The 20,860-nt window shown below is 38.8% G+C and overlaps 1 protein-coding gene across 4 annotated transcripts in view; it reads right to left on the reverse strand.

Moving 5' to 3' along the window:
• CCNY (cyclin Y) overlaps positions 1 to 20,860 on the reverse strand; it is a 133,214-nt gene that overhangs the window by 17,611 nt on the left and 94,743 nt on the right. For all 4 annotated transcript variants that reach the window (XM_068934337.1, XM_068934336.1, XM_068934338.1 and 1 more), the window contains 4 exons: positions 15,705 to 15,805; positions 12,083 to 12,118; positions 8,213 to 8,270; positions 7,994 to 8,113 (listed from right to left, as the gene is read on the reverse strand). In XM_068934337.1, the coding sequence (XP_068790438.1) occupies positions 7,994 to 8,113; positions 8,213 to 8,270; positions 12,083 to 12,118; positions 15,705 to 15,805 (315 nt within the window). The remainder of the gene's footprint in view (positions 1 to 7,993; positions 8,114 to 8,212; positions 8,271 to 12,082; positions 12,119 to 15,704; positions 15,806 to 20,860) is intronic.

The following is a 20,860-nucleotide window of genomic DNA, read 5'->3' on the forward strand; positions in this document are numbered from 1 at the left end:
TGCTGTAAAATCAAATAATAAAGCTGAATTTTAAAAGCTCACTCAGGAAGAGTATTGTAACTTGTTTCTCAGAACATTGGAAGAAATACAGCTATATCTCAAAAGACCGAACAAAAAAAAAAAAGGAGAAACAATGTCACTTTTTTTTTTTTGAAGTCTGAAATCCTCATCTCCTCCTGATTATTTCAGTAGGTATTCTGTTATAGAACCAGAACTAATAAAATATAAAAAGAGTTCTTAGTATCTAGATGACATAAGTTCAAATAAATGTCATGATTTGCCTCCCCCCTTTTTTAACAGCTGGATCCATGCCTAGGAAAGGAACTAAAGCTTTAAACAAATTTAAACTGTCATCCTAATGTTACTTTTTTTCCCCTGACTAATTCAGCATCTCTTCTGAAATCAGGTTTTTGGGCCAAACCCCTTAATACTTATACCTAATAGATATTCAAGAGCTGAATTCCAAAAACAGGTTTATTCTGACTTAATTCAAAACCTACTCCTCAAATACGTTGATAGCTTCAAAATCCACCTTCACCTAATAGTATCATCATCCCCATGGCTCTATGCTTACAGACTTTTACAGACTGATAGCAAGACTATTTAAATAAAGGATTGAGATTACTGATGTACCACGAGCAGAAACTCTTAAGTAGCTTCAGTCAAACAGCATATAATCCTGCTTTCTCCTCAGTCTGAAAAGAGCAAGTATAAGCCACAGTTGATATAAAACCACACTATAGTTTTCAAAACTCACTTGTTACATACTTCAATTCCTAGCTGAAATGAAAACGCAGTTCTGCTGTCGAAAACATCAATGGACATCAGTCCATCAATACATTTCTATTTAAAATCTCAATACCTCGCAGTCCGATGACTCCATTATTAGTCTCTACTGCGCTTGGGAATGAGCCACAAGTTTTTATATGATTGAGAGCTTAAAAAGATTTCATGGATGACACCTGCACGTCACTGGAGACATTTTAAAAAATTGTGCACATTTCAGAAGATGTGTTGCACAGAGGTAAGATTTCAGAACAATGATTTCATTTTTCTTTTCCATCTCTGCCCACAGACTTGCATTAGGATTTTGCTATGACTGACCTTTACACTTGGAATACTAGCAAATTATTAATCCCAAGTGAAACCAACCAGACGATTTGGCTTTGTTAAGAATTAATTTATCTGAATTAAAGAGAATTTAATTCTATTAATTAAATAAAATTACCACTCCACAGTACAGGGAATCCCAAATTGGCTTGGAGTCTGGAAAGGTTCATTAGCTCAGGTATACATCACAGGAATGTAGTTAAACAGCTTCCAAAACCATTTCAGGTCCAGCAGAGCTGCAGAACTGATTTGGTTCAGCATGTATCTTGAGCTAATAAGTCTGCCAGGCCTGAAACGACTCCATGCTGAGCTATTTTGGATGCCTCTGATCTTAACTCCCAGGTCTGGGACTTGCAATTGCATGATGCAGAAGCATTCAGCCGTCACTAGCCCCAGAGCACTTATTTATTCTGACGCAGAACTGTAACGTGGGACAGGGCTGACCAGATCTGCAACACCATGCAAGCTCCAGCAGTGCTGCTCCAACAAGGCCAACGCCGAGCCAGGACTAATACCAGTGGTGACTATATGCAGTTGTGTTAATCCATCCTGGACTTCCAGAGTGCCTCATAGTAACCACAATATCCAACATTGTCGGCAGCTATAGCATTGAGGAGTTCAACTTTAATCGGTGCTACGCAGCATTTCATTTTCTCCGTCTCTGAGGATATTATAACATATTATATATGCAATATAATCTCAAATAGAAAGAAAAGTTAAATACTGGAGGAGGTTTTTTTTTTCCTAATTTTTTTTTCCACAAGGAGATAGTCCAAACATGAAAGCGTCAGATTATTTCATTTCAACGTTTTCTGATCCAAAGGATCATTTACATTTTATCAAAATCTTGCCATGAGATTCCTATAATAGTTTTCTTCCTATCTGTTACTTCATTTTGAAGCTGTTCAACGTTAGCCTCTAATACCCCACTGACGCTTCTTACCACTCTGGAGTTGCAGTTTAATTACCCAATATCCCATAAAATTCTTTTCATATGCCTTCATAAAACCATGGAACAGGTTTTCTCAGAGAAATTCGTAACTCATAAATTTTGAGGCAGCAGCAAGAGCAAAGTCTTATTTCCCACCAGCTGGGATTGTTTAACATCACAGACTTTGGGCTTGATCTTTTCTCATATTGTTTTTATACTGCTTTATGTCAAATTCTATCTCTATTTTACCAGCAACACTTTAGTGACTTTAAGTTATTAACTCTAAGATTTATATTGAGAGAGAGGAGAAAATGGTTTGGGCATTTTAATTTCTATAACTGACAGCCTACAAACAAATGTATATTTGCAACAACCCAACTCCCTCTCCTTCCCATTTAATTTCATATGAACTCACTAGATCACCCCCATTATCAGTTGCATTATCAGTTGTTAGAATAACTAACAAAGACAGGGTTTCCATCTCAACAGTCAAAAAGAAGTAAAAGGAAATACAGTCCTTTCTTTCTGAAAAGAAAACTTTTCATTTGACTGTGATATTGTCACAGTGCCTTGAAACTTGAAAAAAGAAATGTGTATGGAAAAATTATAATTGGTCGTGGGTCCCACATACTCAAAGTTTCAGTTGCAACCCAACCACTAAATTGCCATATGCTTCTGTTCTAAGCAATCAGCCAGTTCCCTACCACCACTCCTCAGAAATAACTGTGCTTTGCATTTGCTCAGCTGGGCATCCAAAATGTTCCAGGAAGGTCTGGTGTCACCCGTGTGACAGAAAAGGACATCACAGCCCTTGCAAATGTATCCAATTTTTATTTCTAAGAGCAAACGTTGAAAAAGTTTAAGTATGCATTCACAAAAATCTCCTATTTTTGTGACAAACAATTGCAAAGCAGCACTGCAGGTATTTATAGGAAACACTAATGGAACTGAAATTCACCCTTTTCCAGGTTCACCCCAAATTTACTCCTGCTTTAAGAAATCTATAATGCATGTAAAATGCGCTCAAGCTATCAGGCAACATTGATAGGATCACCATTCATTGCTTGCACAGACTAAAACATCAAGGGATACATTGGCAAACAGGCACCACCTCATGTACTACCCAGATTTAGAGAGACTGGGAGCCAAATTCTGTCCAGCGCTCCTGAAGAAGTCAGGCCATCACAACAGCAATCAGCAACAGTCCTGACCAAAGCCCTTCCCCAGCTCAAGGGGAAGCTCCACACATGCTACCCTCCAAAAGTCTGTCACCACCCTTAGGAGTAGCCAGGGTAAAAGACCCCTTCAGTTCTCTGCTTGGATGTAGGTCACTACCCAGGCTGGAAAAAGGAAAAAGTAGAACTGGGGTTCCTTAGAGCACGTATATGTTTTCTGTTAGACTACCTAATCAAAACATAACACAAAAAATTATCCAAAGAGTGACAATAGCCCTGAGAACAGGGAGCAGAACCCTGAACTCTCTGCCCCGGCAAGCGCCTGGGCCACGGGCACAAAGCCCTCGCTCCTCTCCATGCTGTACTGTGAGGTTTTTAGAGGAACCTTTTCCTTTGCACTAGCTGCACGTGAACTTCAGTTATCCTGGGCAAGCTGAACGGGACACCTCAGCTATGGATCAGGTGCCTCCAACTCTGTGAAGTGATGTCTAATTTAAATATCTAAATTAGGCAGACTGTATTACACACTAAGTCTCCAGGTCAACAGCTCTCACTTTGTTCTCTTTTAGCATTTATGTACTGCTGTGACCAGTGCTCTCAGAAAAAACATACATAGATCTAAAGCCAAAAATTAAATCTATGGACTCTGATCACTTTTTTGTGTTGCCTTCCTTAAATTAATACTAGATTTTTAATACTTTAATTAAAATATGCCCCCTCCAAAAACAGTCATTGAAGAGATTTTATCAGCACTTGAAAGTCAAAATATTCCAGTGAAAGGACACCAATTAAAGGATATTCCTGAAAAGGAAGTCCAGGTTTTCGCCCTTCTTCCAAATACACAGAAAGCAAAAATCTCCTCAAAATTCTGTGATTTTTTCCTCACAGTGCACGATCCTCTCTACCTACTTGCTGAAAACTTGACCGGAGAATACAATAACAACTCGGGAACCCCTGGCTGGATTAACTAAATCCATGCTTTTTATAAGGAGAAGTTACTCTTACATAATTCAAATTTCCCTATTTCAAATCTTCTCAGTCACAGTGAGTGTGAACTTTGTAACATGTTTCAAAATACACTCATCTGAATTTCACAGAAATAATTCACCTCACGCACTGTATATATTTAGATATCAATATATTTGGTCAGAGTCTATAACATATTTTCCTATGTAAAATTTATCCTCTCTGAAACTATGAAACTCTTACAGATACTGAAGTATATTAGGTGCCTTAGACTTGGCCTACTTGCCCAAAGCTCAGGAAGTCAAGCGGATGCAAAGCAGAAAAAAAAACATTAAAGCATAAACATCTAATTCTGATCTAACACAAGCACTATAAAGTTTTCCTATTGGTATGGATCACACTAATATTCACACTTGTATTTGCTATTCAATTAATAGCGCAACATAAACAGAATTTGTCAGTATAAGTCAGTTAGATGTAACATGGAGCTTCAGAAGAGTGGAGAGAAGGCTGATAAGAAAACAAGGATTTCTCAGTTTCAGCAAAAACGGGAATACTTGGCAGGAGAAACACACGCATTATTCTTCTCACAAAGCTAGGTCCCAGGCAGAATATAGCTCAGTTATTCACTGGGACAAAAATCATTACTTACATTGTTTAATCAGCAACACAATTCTTACAACTAATATTGTTTTAAGGTATTGTTTTATAAATAAGTAATGTGAATTAGTACTTAATTGTTTCAGTCTGTGAGTTTACTTTTTCACCTATCAGTATGGAAAATCTCCTGGTAGCGCTGGCGGCTGTGTGAAAATTAAATTTTTTGTTTAATTATAAATTGATTTTGCTGTAATACTGGAGGCTTTAATTGGAATATTTTAATTAACTTTTTGAAGCAACACGATGCTTGCTTTTTTGCCGAAGACTAGCTTATCCAACAGTCCGGAGTTTCACATTTGCACAGCTCCTGTACTGAACATACAGACTGCTATATAACCAACTGTAACTGCTCCTTCTACCTTGCTAATAGCATGCAAAAAAAAAATAAACCCAGCAGGTACATTCAGCTACACTTCTTAATCCACGGTAATAATTTGGGTTGCCTGGGCAGTAATAATAAGCAGTGGTTAGGATTGTTCAAAATAATTAGCATGAAAGAAAAACAATAATTGCAGTATCTAGTTCAAAATGTATTGCGATCTGCTTCTCCACGGATATGTTTCCTGCATTCTGGCAACCCTCCCAGGGGAACGAGTGGCAGACAGGGGTATCAGATGACTCTCCAATGTATGACCAGACTACAGCAAAACGTAAGCTTCTACAGTGAATGCTACTCCCTTTTCCTCCAGTGAGGATATCAAAATTGAAAGCACTTGGAGGATTCACAAATACCAGTATTAACTGTAGTTAAGACTGGGGGAGGAGGCGTGGTGGCAGAAGGGATTTGATTCCTTTTAACAGATTAATGTCCACACTGAACGTTTCCGAAAGAGTATCATTTGTCTCTCGGCGCCCCTCCTAATGACACTAACAAATAAAGAAATGGGATCCAGGAGTACAGAGGAATAAGAGATCAAAACCACAGAATACGTACTTCTAAAATGCAGCTTATCAAAAAACTCAAACTTATCAAAAGTTTTCTGAAGAGAACTGCAGAATCACAGAACGGTTGAAGTTGGAAGGGACCTCTGAAGATCACCTGGCCCAACCCCTGCTGCTTAAGCAGGGTCACCTAGAGCACGTGGCCCGGGATTGCGTCCAGACGGCTTTTGAACATCTCCAGGGATGGAGACTCCACAACCTCTCTGGGCAACCTGTTCCAGTGCTCAGGCACCTTCACAGGAAAGAATTTTTTCCTCATATTCAGATGGACCTTCCTGTGCTTCAGTGCGTGCCCGTTGCCTCTCGTCCTATCGCTGGGCGCCACTGAAAAGAGTCTGGCTCCATCCTCTTGACACCCTCCCTTCAGGTGTTTATATACATTGATGAGATCTCCCCCTCAGTTTTCTGTTCTGCAGGTTCAAGAAGGGTCATGCTGCCATTACCCTCACAACATTCGCAAGAATAGCATTACAGCCATGTTGATCACCTGCACCAAGTCTATCTGCGTACATCTGAATGGCTCTTTTGAGAACTACATCATACAATATTTATATTTATCCATTTGTCACAGTGTCAGGACTAATTCTGGTGGTGATTATACGTGTCAAAGTGTCACAGTGTCAGGTATAAAACCCAAGTCATCTAGTATTTCAAACACTAAAAACTAAGGAAACTGCCTCTGCAGTATAACAAATGAGTTTAAAATATCTATACTTAATTGCAGGTCACACTAAAAACAGTTACTTGCATTGGGAAAACTACACGAGAACCACAGGAGGCAAGGAAGTAAGTACAAATGAAAGATATGGAAATACATGTCCAAGTTAACAACATCTGTGGGCAAGAACTTTCCACAAAATGCAATGACAGGAAGATACTGTTATACAATACAACCCTTGTTTCTTTCTACTAAAGAGTGCCCTCACTGATTAAACAATCTAAGATCAAACAACAGACACCTACATCAAGTTTCCACCGTACGTGACAGTAAATGAATTATACAAAAATGTACTGATTTCCACAACACATCTTGCCTCCAGCAGAAAACAATTAGAAAGAAAAAAGAATAAGGACAAGTACTTAGTATAACTACATAAAAGAGACAGACAAAAACGTCATGTCAGAAAACAAGTAATTGCTGGGTCAAGTAACTAGGCAGAATAACTTCAATATGCAGAGGTGGAGCACTGCAGGGTGTTTCTTGCCCTGTTTCTCTCATATTCCTGTTCTGTACTGGCCAGAACAATTCATTTTGACTACTTCTGAAGGAGAGCGCCTTCCAACTAATCTCTCTCCCTTGGCTTCTAATACTAACAGTGGAAATGAGTAGATCTGGACTTCAAAATTCACCTTCTCCAATTACTCTTTCTTATATTTAAAGTGTATAATAAAGCTGCTATGAACACACATGTCATAGTGTTTATTTAAAAAAAAAGAAAAGAAAAGAAAAGAAAATCCTGTTCCTGAGTCAAGAACACAGCCAAAATTGTGCCTGAAACTTGAACTGGTTTGTATGAGTCGGTAAGACAAAAATTTCAGGAAAATTCAAAAGTTCTCAGCTGGTGGAGATTACTTTAGCTCTGTTAATCCACATCGCTATGATGACCCACACCAGCTGAAAATGTGAACCCTCTTTTGTGTTGTACTATTTTTAAGTAGCTAAACTTCAGCCTTGAGTGCAATGGTTCAGTCCGATGACGTGGTCCTGAAAGACAAGTACAGTGCATGTAAAAAACAGCAGTCACCAACATGTTCTAGTGACTCACCCAATCCTTTTTGTGTCCATCCATTCTTATTAACGCTATTAAATTACCTACAGCTGTCCCTGAGCATCTGCTGGGAGCTACAATGAAACACAGTAAACCTGACAAAAGTGGAAGCGTTTCTGCTTTTAGCATTCCCTCATGTTCGGACCGCTTATGCCACCTGCGTTTTCTATTAGTCACCCTGGTGGCCTGTAACGTTATCACTCTGTGAGGGCAAGACGTAACTGTGGCTTTTGTGTCATATGTTATCCAATATCTTCTTTTGTTCCCTCACGTTCCTCAAGAAAAGGAACTGTAATATTTTTTCCCATCAAGAAATGTCTTTGGTCTCTACAGTGAGAACAAATTTCTTGGCAACACCTAGAGCTATTCAAACATACAAAATTAAGCTTTGAGAACAAAACTGGGTCTGTCGGAGAGCTGCTGTCATCTCTGACACTCACCAGGGTGACAATGGCACATTCAGCAGTCAGTTGAGCAGCACTGAACAACGTCCGAACAAAGCGGTAAATCTGTTTCTGCTCCGGGTCATGTTTGTCATAATCTGGTGGCACTTCGGTTTTCTAAGGAAGAAATATTTCCAAATAGGTGACTGAAATAACACAAGCAGGCAGACAGAAAGCCCGTTCGCATGAAAGGGAAGAAGAGGTAGATGAACTTACCGAAAGGGGATGAAGGTTTTCATCAAAAATATCTAAGAGCATTCTTCCGTCTGCGTCCCTGCAAAGCAAGAGAAATGTAGTGCCATTATCTGAACATGACAACGTGCAACCTTCACAAAGAGCGTGCTGTTAAAACTCTAAATACCCCTCGTGTGTGGGGTGCTCAAAACAACTGCAGAAATGCAATTTTGGAACTATCGTGCCATGAAGTTCACATTTACTATGAAATTCACGTTACAAAGAACACTAAAACATGCAGCTTTCAACGCCCAAGAGGCATAGCTTTTGCTCTCCCTACCACAAGGCTTTTAACCCAACATGCACATCATCTTCTAATATGATAAAATCAGCTCAGCTTACTCTCCTTTCCTTAATTTCATCACGTTAATCCTTGTAATCACTTCATTTAACTAATTCCTCCTCCTTTATTGTCCACATTATAAAAGTTCACAAAAATGCAACACTATTTTTACAGTTGTCCTTTAGTTAATGTATACATTCTTCACTTTATTTCTTTAGGCTTTCCTAAAGAAATCCTACCAATGATTTCTGAAAGCAATAAGGAGTACACACAAACAAATTCAGAAAAAAACAATACTCCTTTTCATGGGTTTTATTTGCTCTCTCTCCCAGATCTTCATTGCTCCAGGTCAGCAGGAAAGCTGACACAACTTCACAAGCATAACCTACCCAGTATTCAATTTAAGAATTTTGCTGTATGCAGGTTTGATAGGAATATTAACAATCACGAAAAGCGAGTGGTCTAACAGTACCAGTCAGAACTGGATACTTTCTGGACAGATGCATCCATGTGACTTTCTGATTACAATCCCATCTTTTATTTATTGCATCCCTGCAACTCCGGTCACTGAGAGTCCATTAAGAATTAAGAGAGAGACCACTGTATATATTTTCTACTCTTACTCAACAGCACATGTCCCACAGAGCATGCAGACTCAAAGTTTATTGGGAATTCACGACCACAAAATGTACTTATTGGTGCTTAACAGACTTAAATCTCAACATCTGAAGGTGAATTTTTTTCCTGCTTCAAAGCCCGTTTACACTGAAAATAAACACTTTCTTCAAAAGAACTGAGCCCCTAAATTAAAACCAACAAGCAGACTGAGAAAATTACTTCAAAATATCCTGAAATTCCTCATCAGCAAGGATTTTAGGCCAGATGCTTGTAGTTTTACATAAAAAGGCCAGTATCTTCCTCAGATGTAGTCTCACTGAAATCACTGATGTGTTACAGTAAACTGTGGCCCTTCACAATAAAAAGAGAAAACCAAAGAATTTCCCATTTTACTTCTTCACGCTGTTGTTGCTGTATACCATGAAGGCACGTTTGCCTGGCCTCAAAAAATCTGTAACACCAAAACTTATCTTTTAAAATGAATCATCCATCAATTATCTAAGCATTTTTTTTGCGGTTCGTGGATTTTTCGCTTCGCTCTGGCCTGGTGTGTTTTTTAGCAAGTTGGCCAACAGTTGTGCGTTCCTTCCAAAACAAGATAGGCGTAGTCTTTTACCACTTATTAAACATCTAAACACAATAAAACCTGCAAAAAGTCAACCAATAAAACAATGGTAGGAGGCATTGGGAAAAACAGGAATAGCTAGAATGTTAAAATCAAATAACACGTGGGAAACATGAAGGGATACTCTAATTCGTTTATCGTTTCTCTGCAAAAACTTACGTGTGGGATTGATAATAGTTTAGAATATTAGGAAGCAATTTAGTTCTAGGTCAAGTGTGCAGGAGAAAAAGAACAGGTAAAATGCTGCCTGAAAATAATTTTTCGCGAGTGAAGCGGGTGCTTGACTCATTTTTCCACTAAAATCAAACTTGAGACTACATAAGGCGTTACACTGGTTTCTTACTCTCCATCCCCCATAAAGCACTAACTTCCACCGCTTCTACAACTCCCTTTTTGTCTGTACCCGCAGGAAACAGAACGTTATTTTCTGTTCTTGCTGTCTCTGCAGCAGCTACAACTGAACGCTGTTATCGCGTTGTCCCTCTACTCTCAAATCAGAGCTAACTGAAGGCAGAAGAGTTATTTCACTTCCTTCATTTCACAGCCTTCAATTAGCGTCTGCGAGTGCACTAGAGCGTCTCTGCCGAGCCCATCTAGGCAGAGTGCAGCAGAGGGCGCGTTTGCAACACTTCTCGCACCCACAGGCAGCTTCAGGAGGGAGATGCAGCAAGCAGTTCTTCCTGAATAAAGTCACCTTTCCACCCAAAAAGCGAAAGGGGAGAGACCATTTCTCCCAAGATAATATTTACAATGTTCTTGTTTTCAAGTCACTGACATAGCACCCTTACTTCATAAATGCTTAGCCTCTCTGTGCACTAGCTGCAAGTCATATCGCATCACATTCTGTGTATTTTACTATGGTCAGAAATTAGCTTCACGGCAATTCGAATTAACTGAGTCTGGCTTCCCTTGGATTTGGATGTCTTCTCGACTGGCTGTGAGCTCTTGCTAAGGCTTCTCACCTGCTTGGAGTCCCTATGCGACCTCATTCTACATAGCCTTTTACTCCCTCAGCTGGGATGAGACTTGCTAGAGTGCTTAAGAATATCTTATTTCCACAAAACTTCACAATGCGATCATCTTTGAGATCTCTATCATGCACTCAAGGGTAGTCAAAATTGACTAGTTACACAAAGCAACCCAGAGGTGATGGGAGGAAAGCAGAAGAGGGAACCACAGATGGATAAACAAGTAATGACCAATAATGCCTCATTTTCTAGAAAACGAGACAAAAAAGTTATCAAAAAGATTCACTCCAATTTTTGCTTTACACATTGCCATGTTTCAGCCCAAGGTCCACTGAAGTCTTGGAAAATCTTCTACAAGCTTTCATTTGGGATCAGACCCTACGCCTTTCGGCCTTTGTACATTTCTAAAGGTCTCTCTTTAGACATCAGTCTTGTTTCAAGAAGTGTAATGGGTTCCAGCGACCTGAAACACAGTCCCAAATGACGTAGCAGCTTAACTTTAGAGTAATTCCTTTTGTCTTAGCCAGACTTCTTACAGTGCACAAGGAAAAACATGTAAGTAATTTGTTAGATTGAAACCTAAAGCAAGTTTCCCGAAAAGACACATTGAAAAGCCACGGACACAGAAGTCACTAAAAGTATATATACAAATCCCTTCTTCAAAATTTCAGGCAATATCATGTTATGATGCTGTGACATATTATCTTATGAGAACATGGAATTCAAGAAACAAAAAGTCAGTTCAACGACAACAAAGTTAATTCATGTACCAAGTTATTTTTTAGAGGTCTTACTTTCTGTCCAGTTTTATTCAGCTTGACTAAGCAGAGTCAGGACTAAAACATACTACATCAGAAGAGATAAGCCAGGACCTGTTCTGTTTATGAGGCACTTGAACTACATTTATTGACAATGTCACTCTTAGTGTATAATTAATGGGTTTTATTTCAAAGTACCTAAACAGTAAATGATGACTCATTTACACAGGTAACTTTACAAAGAGGTAGCCAAAAAACAGATCTGAAAGACACTATTCAGATTTCTCTAAATATAATTGCAACATCTATTTAATGTAGAAGTGCCCAGAGCGCACAAAACCAAACACTGAACCATTACAGTCTTTCAATGTTGAACTGTACTTCCAGATTTTTCTTATAAATAATCCTCTAATTTTTATTCTTGAAGGCAAAATAATACATGGAGAAGAATCTACGTTCCTCATTTCTAACATGGGAAATAGAAAAACAACTACACAACAAACGTTTTGAAAGAAACAGAAGACAGAATTTTAGGTTTGGGGGGGGGTGGTTTGTTTCGATTAAAGAAATCTTCAGTATGAGACTTCATTATTCACATACCTGTTTTTGATGTGGTAATATATTGCAAGAGCTACACTGTAAAGAAAAAACACAGAGTTAATGTCTCAGGACTGTCAAATTAGATATTAGTATAACTACATTAACATCCAAACGTAAAAACCTAGCACAATGCTTGACAAAAGGCATGCTCAATAGCCTGTTTTCTTCTGTTCAGTATCAGATTCCAGGAGAAATATTGAAGAATAGCCAATTTTAGAATATTTGTTCAGCACCCTCAAAGTACCTCCCCTTCTGACTAGTAACGAAATACCTTACAAAACAGTCACATTCCATATGCCAACCCATATATTCCTTCCATTTAATGCCCTACTCCATTAAAGTCAATGGTAAAATGCCTACTGGCCTCCAAGGTTGAAGATAAGGGGCATCAGAGGCAATGGACGCTCTCTCAGGCTAAGAAGAAATGCTGTGAGACTTCTCCAAGAACTATCAGCCCGTAACTTACTCTATTTGTAAGTCAGCGGATTTGATAAAACTGAAAGTATCAAAACATTGTGTATTTTGATAATATGACAATGCAATGTTCTAATCATCATTGGCTTATGATTTTATATTTAAGTCTATTAACTTTCATCTGTCTTCCTACAGTTACTCGCATAAAAGACTCAAATACCAAGCTCCTACGTTTTTATGGCATCAACTTCTTTTAAGTTGGGAAAGACGACTCCCTGAATAACATATTGCATATAATATTTTTGTTGTTCTCAACCACACATCTAAGTACCCCTGCTTAAATTCTGCGCAAAAATGAAAAACATCCTTATATTCAGAGAAAGCAAAATTTTTTCATTACATATACAGCTTACTGAATATGTTTGACACCGAAGAAAATAAAGACATGGGTTTTCATGGTTATTCTCCAGTTTCCAGCTTCTGACTCCTGAAGCTGCAGGAGTTAACATCAAAACATAAAGCTGAATCACCACCCTCACTACTTATTCTAACAGCCTAAAACCAGCCAAAATTAAAGGGGGCTGAAGAGGGAGGAGGAAGTTCCCTGATCCTATTTCTTGACAGTTTATTCTGATAGTGATTCCTTGTGAGATGCTAGTCCTATGCTGATGTAAAATTCCCCCTCTCTGTTTTTTCCTCCTATAAAAGGCCTTTTAAGAGGGTGAACTGAAAGCTCTATAACTTTATTTCATAACTTTTAAGTGAAAACTGACTACTGTACGTTAGGAAAAACAGTTATGTTGGAGCTCCCTGCTAGTAGAATTGCACATGATTTTAAGCAATATTTTTCTAAACAGCCATACAGTAGAAAATGTTTTTTCTCGGTTGAAAATACATACATTTTATTAACTTTGTATTGGCACTATAGCTTTTAGCTTGCCGCATTAGAAGTTTTTAGATCATATTTGCTTTTTAAAATTGAATTTTTCTGCAGATACCTGTTCAAGCAATTACGATATTGTATACCATTGACATTTAAAGGACACTGTCCTCACTGAACACAAAAAATATATTTGTGAATTAATGTTATTTGACTGAAAAGATATTCAGAAAACGCATTTGTCCTAAAATTTTATCTTAAATGATGCCCCTAGAACACACTTACTGCTCCAGCTCACTTTATGGGAGCGATATAGGGATACAGATGCACAGCGCTGTTTGGTGATGTAGCAAAATGTCAAACTAACTTTAGGAAAACATTTACCATTTTGAAATCTGTATCAGAATCTGAAGGTCTTTCAGAACTTTAACAGATTAACTCAAACCTGAGTTTTAGTCTGCTTTTCATATGCTGGTTCAGCTAGCATTCAGGGCACCTGTGACAACAGCCAGGGAAGTATCTTACGTAGCTTTCCATCACCCTGCCATCCCATCCGTTCTGAAGTTCTTCAGGAGACACACTAATATTTTAAACACGGCTGTGCCTGACCCAAAAGAAATAAATGAGTCAGCCAAAATGCATCCTTCGTAGACCTACATATGTGCAGTAGGCCTTTATCTGCAGTGACAGCCAGGACGGGGGCAGGAAATGAAGCTGTATTACAAAATCCTGCTATCTCCACACCCTTAAATCGGTTAAATGTGCAGCCAGATAGGAGAGAAGAGGAGGAAAAGGGACCTCACCCAGAGCCCTCAGGCACCAGAGTCCAGCTTCGCACCCTACCTAACGCACATGTCAACTCTTTGACCCCTCAGAGCTTCCAGCCTTCCTCGTGCCAGCAACCCGGCCCCAGCTCTCCTGCTGCACTGCTCTCTCCTGCCAGGCCCAACACAGGCTTTCCAAAGCCCAACCTATGTCCTCTCCTCCCCGCAGCTCAGCCCCTGCCACCTCTCCCCCAGACCTCAGCATCTTGGCCCCAGCTCCAAACTCGTGGTTCTCTTCCTGCCTCCCCTCCTACCACGCTGCCGCTGCCCATCGGGGGCCTGCTGAAAGTGCCTTCGTTGCTGCTGTGACCAACTGGATCCCTCCCACTTCTTCTTTCCACTAACAGGTCCTAGCTAAAAGACTGTACTTACTAATATCTGCCTGAAAAGAACCTGAGAGCAGAAAAGTATGCGATTCCAGGAAAAAAAGAAAAAAAAAACAACTTTTTCCTGTGTTCTTCTGATTTATTTTTTAGTTACTCATTAAAGAAACTTGAGGAAATACAAGACAATATATTTCAGGTAAAAATAGCTCATGAGGAATTAGGTATCAGCGGAATTAGGTATCGGTTTGGCTGCAAATCCCTTCTCCACTTCCCCCTTCCCTCCTTAAACAGAAAAACTACAGAGTTGCAATGACCACCAACAGTACAAACGCCTTTGGGTAGACTATTCTGAATATATTTCTCTCTCATGCAAATACCTTCGTAGCATAGACCTTGACTTAATAAGTTTTTACATCTGAGTATACTAAAGTAATCATCCTGCAAACAACTGAAAATGCATCAGCAACTGTAGAAAATAAACAGCGTAAGATACCCGGGCATTTGTTCGCTCATTTTTCCCTTTACTGTAGAAAACGTACAGAACGGTATACTATAAATATCAATTTAATTCCTCTCTAAAGACGAAAAGGCATCAGTAAAACCTGAAATGAACACGTGAGGCATCACCCGAAGACAAGCCCATGTGCACACCACATACAAAGCTGCTGTGCAATCAGCTGTGCAACAGTGTGCCTGTACTCAATAAGGAAATGAATCTGAAAGCAACGAATTGTCATTTCAAACAGAAAACGGGAGGAAAGCTTAGCAAACGACCATTTTCGCATTCTCAGGTAAGAGCTCTTCGACTTCAGGAGATTTCAGATTATTGAAAATTCTGTATAAACAAACACCAGAACTTTTGAGGACTTATCCATGGAAGCATCCAGTTGAAGATGGAAGCACAAGGCCTTCGGTTGCTAGCATCTGAGTTCCTTAATTGATACTTTCTTGTGAGATGTGCAGTATTGGGAGTTTGGTTCTGCAAGAAGCTAAAAATCAGAGTATTACCTTTTGCTTTTCCTATTCACTGCTTCCGGAGCATGATTGGGTTTAAAAAAAAAAAATTACTGCTTCAAAGACTAAAACCTGTGATGCTTGTTTAGTAACGGTTCAGAACTGTGCACACATATTCAGCATGTAATATACGTTCAAACCAAAAAAACCATTATAAAACCCACCATTTGATGGTATACTTGAGGTTTGGTTGACTGACTGTGCTGTCATCCAGGAAAATAGTGGAGCAGGAACTGTACTTCCTTCTCAACTGCCCAGGAGGATGCTATGAAAAACATGCAAAAGAACAATGGCAATTATGTAACACCAAAACATTTCTGTGAGGAGATGTAAGAATGTAGAAACAACAAATTTCTCTGTCCCTCACAGTGACGCACACAGTAATGTGATCATGTTTTGAAGCAGTTTAGAAAGTTCAGAAATAATTGCCAGTGCAAAAGTCACAACAGTCCCTGCCTGAGCCTTGGCTAATGCTTTCTTCAAGTCCCAATCTCCTCTTCTCCCTTGCCCTCCCCAAAACACCATGCAAAATCTCTGTGCAGAATTACCTCTTTATTCAAATGAAGTATACACTTTCGGAAAGGAAAGATGAACAAGACCTATGTCCCTGTCTTCATTCCAGAACAGTAAGTAGGATAAGTCAGTAAGACACAAGGTTAAAAACAAAGATTGGTTTAGAAACAGATGTGAATCAGGCAATGCTTGGAGGGAAGAGGATTAAAAAAAAAAAAACAAAACACCACAAATAACTAATAGAGAAATGATGTCTTCATAGTAAAATCTCTAAAAACTTTAAAAAATAATAGGGAAAGTTCAGAAAGATTACTTCAATAAGAACAATAAAAACAGACTGCTAAACAAAGGAAGAAAACGGATCAAAGTATGAAAAAGTAGATATACAAATAAGAAAAGAAATAGTAACATCTCTCTTAATCGAAAAAGTTGGTTTTTTTTTTTAATAGATTTTGATGCTATTTCTACACGACTGTAGGGAAAAATTGGAAAGCGCAGCCACAAAATGAAGTTTGACCACACTGCCAGTTTCTCGAGATACTGTGTTCAGAGGTCTTCTCCTTCAGCTGTTTAGACTAACTGGCATTCCACCTGTCTAAAGAGAATGGTTTCATCATATCAATTATTAGCTATCAGAGTCATTAACGCTCTGTGATTTTATCCTTGCTTATTCCATCTACACTAGTGAAGAACTTGACCATGAGCCTGTCTCAGAAAAGCTTAGGGAAGTCAAATAACACATTTAACTTCCAGTACAGTAGATTTAAAATTCAACTGGCATATCTACATGAAAATTTTAATTTGCCTCAGATTCTGAATGTTGTTCCCAGAATTTCAGGTGAGAGTCCAATGTCAATAAGGCCAGTGGAACCTATTGAGAGATCTACCAGTTCAGAGAAACTGAGCATCTGGGCTATAGTCCTTTGATTCATCTTTCCCTGCCTAATTTCCAAATCAGGTTACTATCAGAAGTGCCAGCACTCTGTCATCTTGCTAACTTTTCGTATTTTGCAGGTTACAGACCTTTTAGTGGTATTCACTAGAAAGAGCACCAGGATGACGCCTGATAAAACCTGCATGGATCTGTGTTCTCTTTCTTCTTATTTTTCCCAGTTATGAACAGAAGAGTATTCTAAGTCTTCTGTTAATTAAAAAAAATCATTTTCTTAAGATGCTACAATTGTACAAACATTATGTTCAAATGATTTCAAAAGTTCACCAGCAAACTGTATCAAGGTCTCCTACCCGATCAATAAATTTGCAGGCTGATCTGCCTTTCTAGAAAGTGAGAGTTTAATGAAAAAGTAACATGAAAAAGATTATCCCTTCTCAAAAATTCTCCAGGAGTTTGGAAAGGTACTTCATAATGATTTGGAGGTTCACAACCCATCTACATTCCAAGCTATTACATGCTAAGCAAGACAACAGAAACAGAATTTAAAAGCACCGGAAGCGATGAAGGCATCGAATGCAGCGTCTAGTACTGATGTATATGGAGAAAATGCCTTCAGCTTTTATTCTACCATCTCTTAGCTCATATCTCTGGCTTAGATTGTTCAGTACCTTCCACATGCATGATAAAAGCAAAGCAACTTAAAAACCACTGAAAATGGGACTCTTCAGTGGCTGAAAAAACAGGAGAAGTACAGATATATCAGCATCAAAAAAGCACATGGAAAGCTCTCAGTTTACCACTGAAATGTCAGTATTTTTAAAGGTTTAGATAAAATTTAAGCTAAATAGAATGGATTCATTCAACATAAGCATGAGTGAAAACAAGTCTGTAGCAACTCCACAATCAGATTTACATCTTTTAAATGTAAACAGCATTTACATTTTGATACACGTCAATAAATGAGAGCCAGGCACCTTATTTCTGAAACTACCAAATCACAGTACTCAACAGGGTTTTTAACCTACATCACACTTTGTCAGGGTCAGAACTTTTCCCACTTCAGAAGGTACGTGGTGTCTCATGCCTCACTTTCTAGTCCTAACAACTAGGCATTAAGGGGTACCTTTCCCAGTTTAGAAAAACAATGTTGAGTGTAAACCTACTATAGTGGGTATAAACACGTACATTTGTGCCACATGAACAACCAGCCTATCAGTAGATCAACGTCTGGCTTCCAGTTGCAGTAATATGCTATGCCAGGCAACTGATTGACTGCCTTTTCCAAAACACTGGGAAACAGGCTCAGTTTCACACTTGACTAACCTGGAAGACATCTAAAGCCACATAGTCCCATCAGTAGGCACTTCTGAACCTCCGCAAAATGCAGCACATGAACCTTCTCTATTCTTGTGGAAAATAAGCATCACCTCAGTATACAGCACTGTCCTGGGCAGACAAACCCCCCGACTGTATCCATTTCAATGGAGTAAGTCCACCCAAAATTATGCAGGAGCTTAATGCCTGCACGTTTCAAATCCAGCAAAAATCTTCAGTTTAGACAAGTCAGTGAGGGTCTTACAAGAGAAAATCAGAAGAGCTGAGACACAATAAGAGAGCCTTTGAAGAAACTAGCAAAACCTTCTAACACTGGATTCTTCTTAGGTTCTGTCCCATCATTACGGGTGGTAAGTGGGAAAGAAAGGAGTGGCAGAACTCCTTGTGTAGATCTTCATATGGAAACGCGCGCATGAGTACAAGACATGTGGAGCCTTGACAATCACTGCTATTAAAAATATTTACAAATTAAAAGCGTATCATTGATATGAAGTGCTTGTGCATAAACAGCAGGATCCACTTCATATATACTCTAACTTGGACTAGCAATATTTTGTACCCAAGCTAAGATTCAGTACTTGTCATGCATCTTAACTTCAGCAAGACTTCAGACCTCTTCTCACACAAAATTCTCAAAGGGCAAAACAAAGAAAACGTGGTAGGTAAAAGTTACTTGGATAACCCAGGGATCACTGTCAAATTGGAAGGCTTAAAAATAAGGGAAGTTTCGCAGAGGTCTGGTTTACTCAACTTTTTACTAATAACTTTTGTAATAGAATCAAGAGTTTCTTTATTGACTTTGTAGATAACATTAAGTTGTGGAGGACTAAAAACATAACAGAAACCAAGGTGACAATTCAGAATGATCTTGACAAACTTGGGAATGATTTGCAGAACATGTATCTCTGTAATCCATTAAGAATAGACACAGGGCTGTGTATTTAGGGAAGAATCATCTGTGTAAATACAGTATGGCAAACAACTGTCCAGGCTGTCTTCAGAAAACGTCATGTGCAGATCACGTAACAACAATGTCACTCCTTTAGGGAAAAAAGGAAAACACCAATCCAAACCACAGGATTTATAGAGAGAGCTACCACCTACACAACAGGCTGGGACATCCTTTGACTCTATTCAGCTGGAATACTATGTCCAGTTTTGAGCACTGTATTTCAAGAAAGAAATCGATTTGAGAGAGTCAAAGGAGCTAGCAGCAAAATTAATCAGAGGTTTGAAAACTGTGACATAGAAGGAAAAATTGAAAGACTGGAGACGTTTTCTCCAGGAACAAAGCAATTATAATGGTCTCAAGTCATGTTAAAGGGAGCTGCAAAGAAGAGAGCATATTGTTCTACATGACCACTGCAGACAGGATAAAGAACATTAGGTTGGCATTGAACATTAGGTTGGAAATGAAGATTGGACATGAAACAGTGGGAGGAGGTAACAGCAAAAACACTCTTCTAGAGGCAGGGACAGTTAAGTTCTAGTCTGAGTGACCTGAGCAGTGTGATAGAATTTCCATCAGTGGAAATTATAAAGAACAGGTAAAACAAGCATATGCCAGGAATGCCTTAGATGCACATGATTCTGCTCTGAGACAGGAGATGATTGTAAATAACCTCTTGTGATGGTTTCTAGACCAATTTTCTACCATTTTGTGACATCTTTCGGTGGAGAGGATTTGTAGCTCTTTACTCCAGAAGTAGTTAAGATTTTTCTCATGTCAACCAAATAAGTTCCTCAAGAAATGCCCGCAAGATAGGCCACAAGGATAACATAATACTTGTTTTGTGGAACTTTTTCTTTATAAAAAAGATGTACAATGGAGAAATGTCCTTTATAACTTCTTCGGTTTGTTTTTAAGATGTCTGAACAATATGACTTGCTTGAATCTTACACACAGAAAGTACCTTATCCGAAACAGAATGGCTTAGTTTGCCTGATCTTTTACTTTTCTTAGCTAAAAGGCAGGCAAACTAAGTAAAAATCAGACGAGCTTCAAGGACTGGTTTTACACACCTGCTATGAGAGGAATCACAACAGATTCCTACTTAGTTCGCATTGTGGATACACAAAAGGATGAATTTCTCTTGGGCTTCATTTTAAAATCATTCAGAAATTAAACTTAAATTTGTGGGGAAAGGGAAAGCATTATTATTTCTTTTGCTAAAATAGTCATTTCGGTGTGTTCCCGGGTAGAAACGTGTAATGGTCAGGTGCGTACTGATCCATGCTTACACTTAAAATTGACAAGAACTGGCACAAGCCAGCTCTGTCCTGGAAGCTATTTAGCAACACTCTGCCCTGATTCGCAGCAAGATTTGTTAACCTGGGCGTGACACTTTGCTAATGAAGATATACAGCTTTATACCAAAACTGACTTTGAGCCAGGCAGCTTGGAGCTTGGGCAGAGGAGTTTTTCACTGTTCCTTTCCACTTGTTGATTGAAAGATAATTTGCAGCTTCCTTCTTAAATAATAATAGTACTGTCTCTTTTTCCATTAAACCAGATGTAAGTTATTGCAGGATTGTAAAAGGTACTATTAAATAGAATTTCCCTCATGGAAAAATTGA

The sequence above is a fragment of the Struthio camelus genome, chromosome 2 (assembly GCF_040807025.1).
Source record: "Struthio camelus isolate bStrCam1 chromosome 2, bStrCam1.hap1, whole genome shotgun sequence".
In the NCBI taxonomy this organism is placed as follows: domain Eukaryota; kingdom Metazoa; phylum Chordata; class Aves; order Struthioniformes; family Struthionidae; genus Struthio; species Struthio camelus.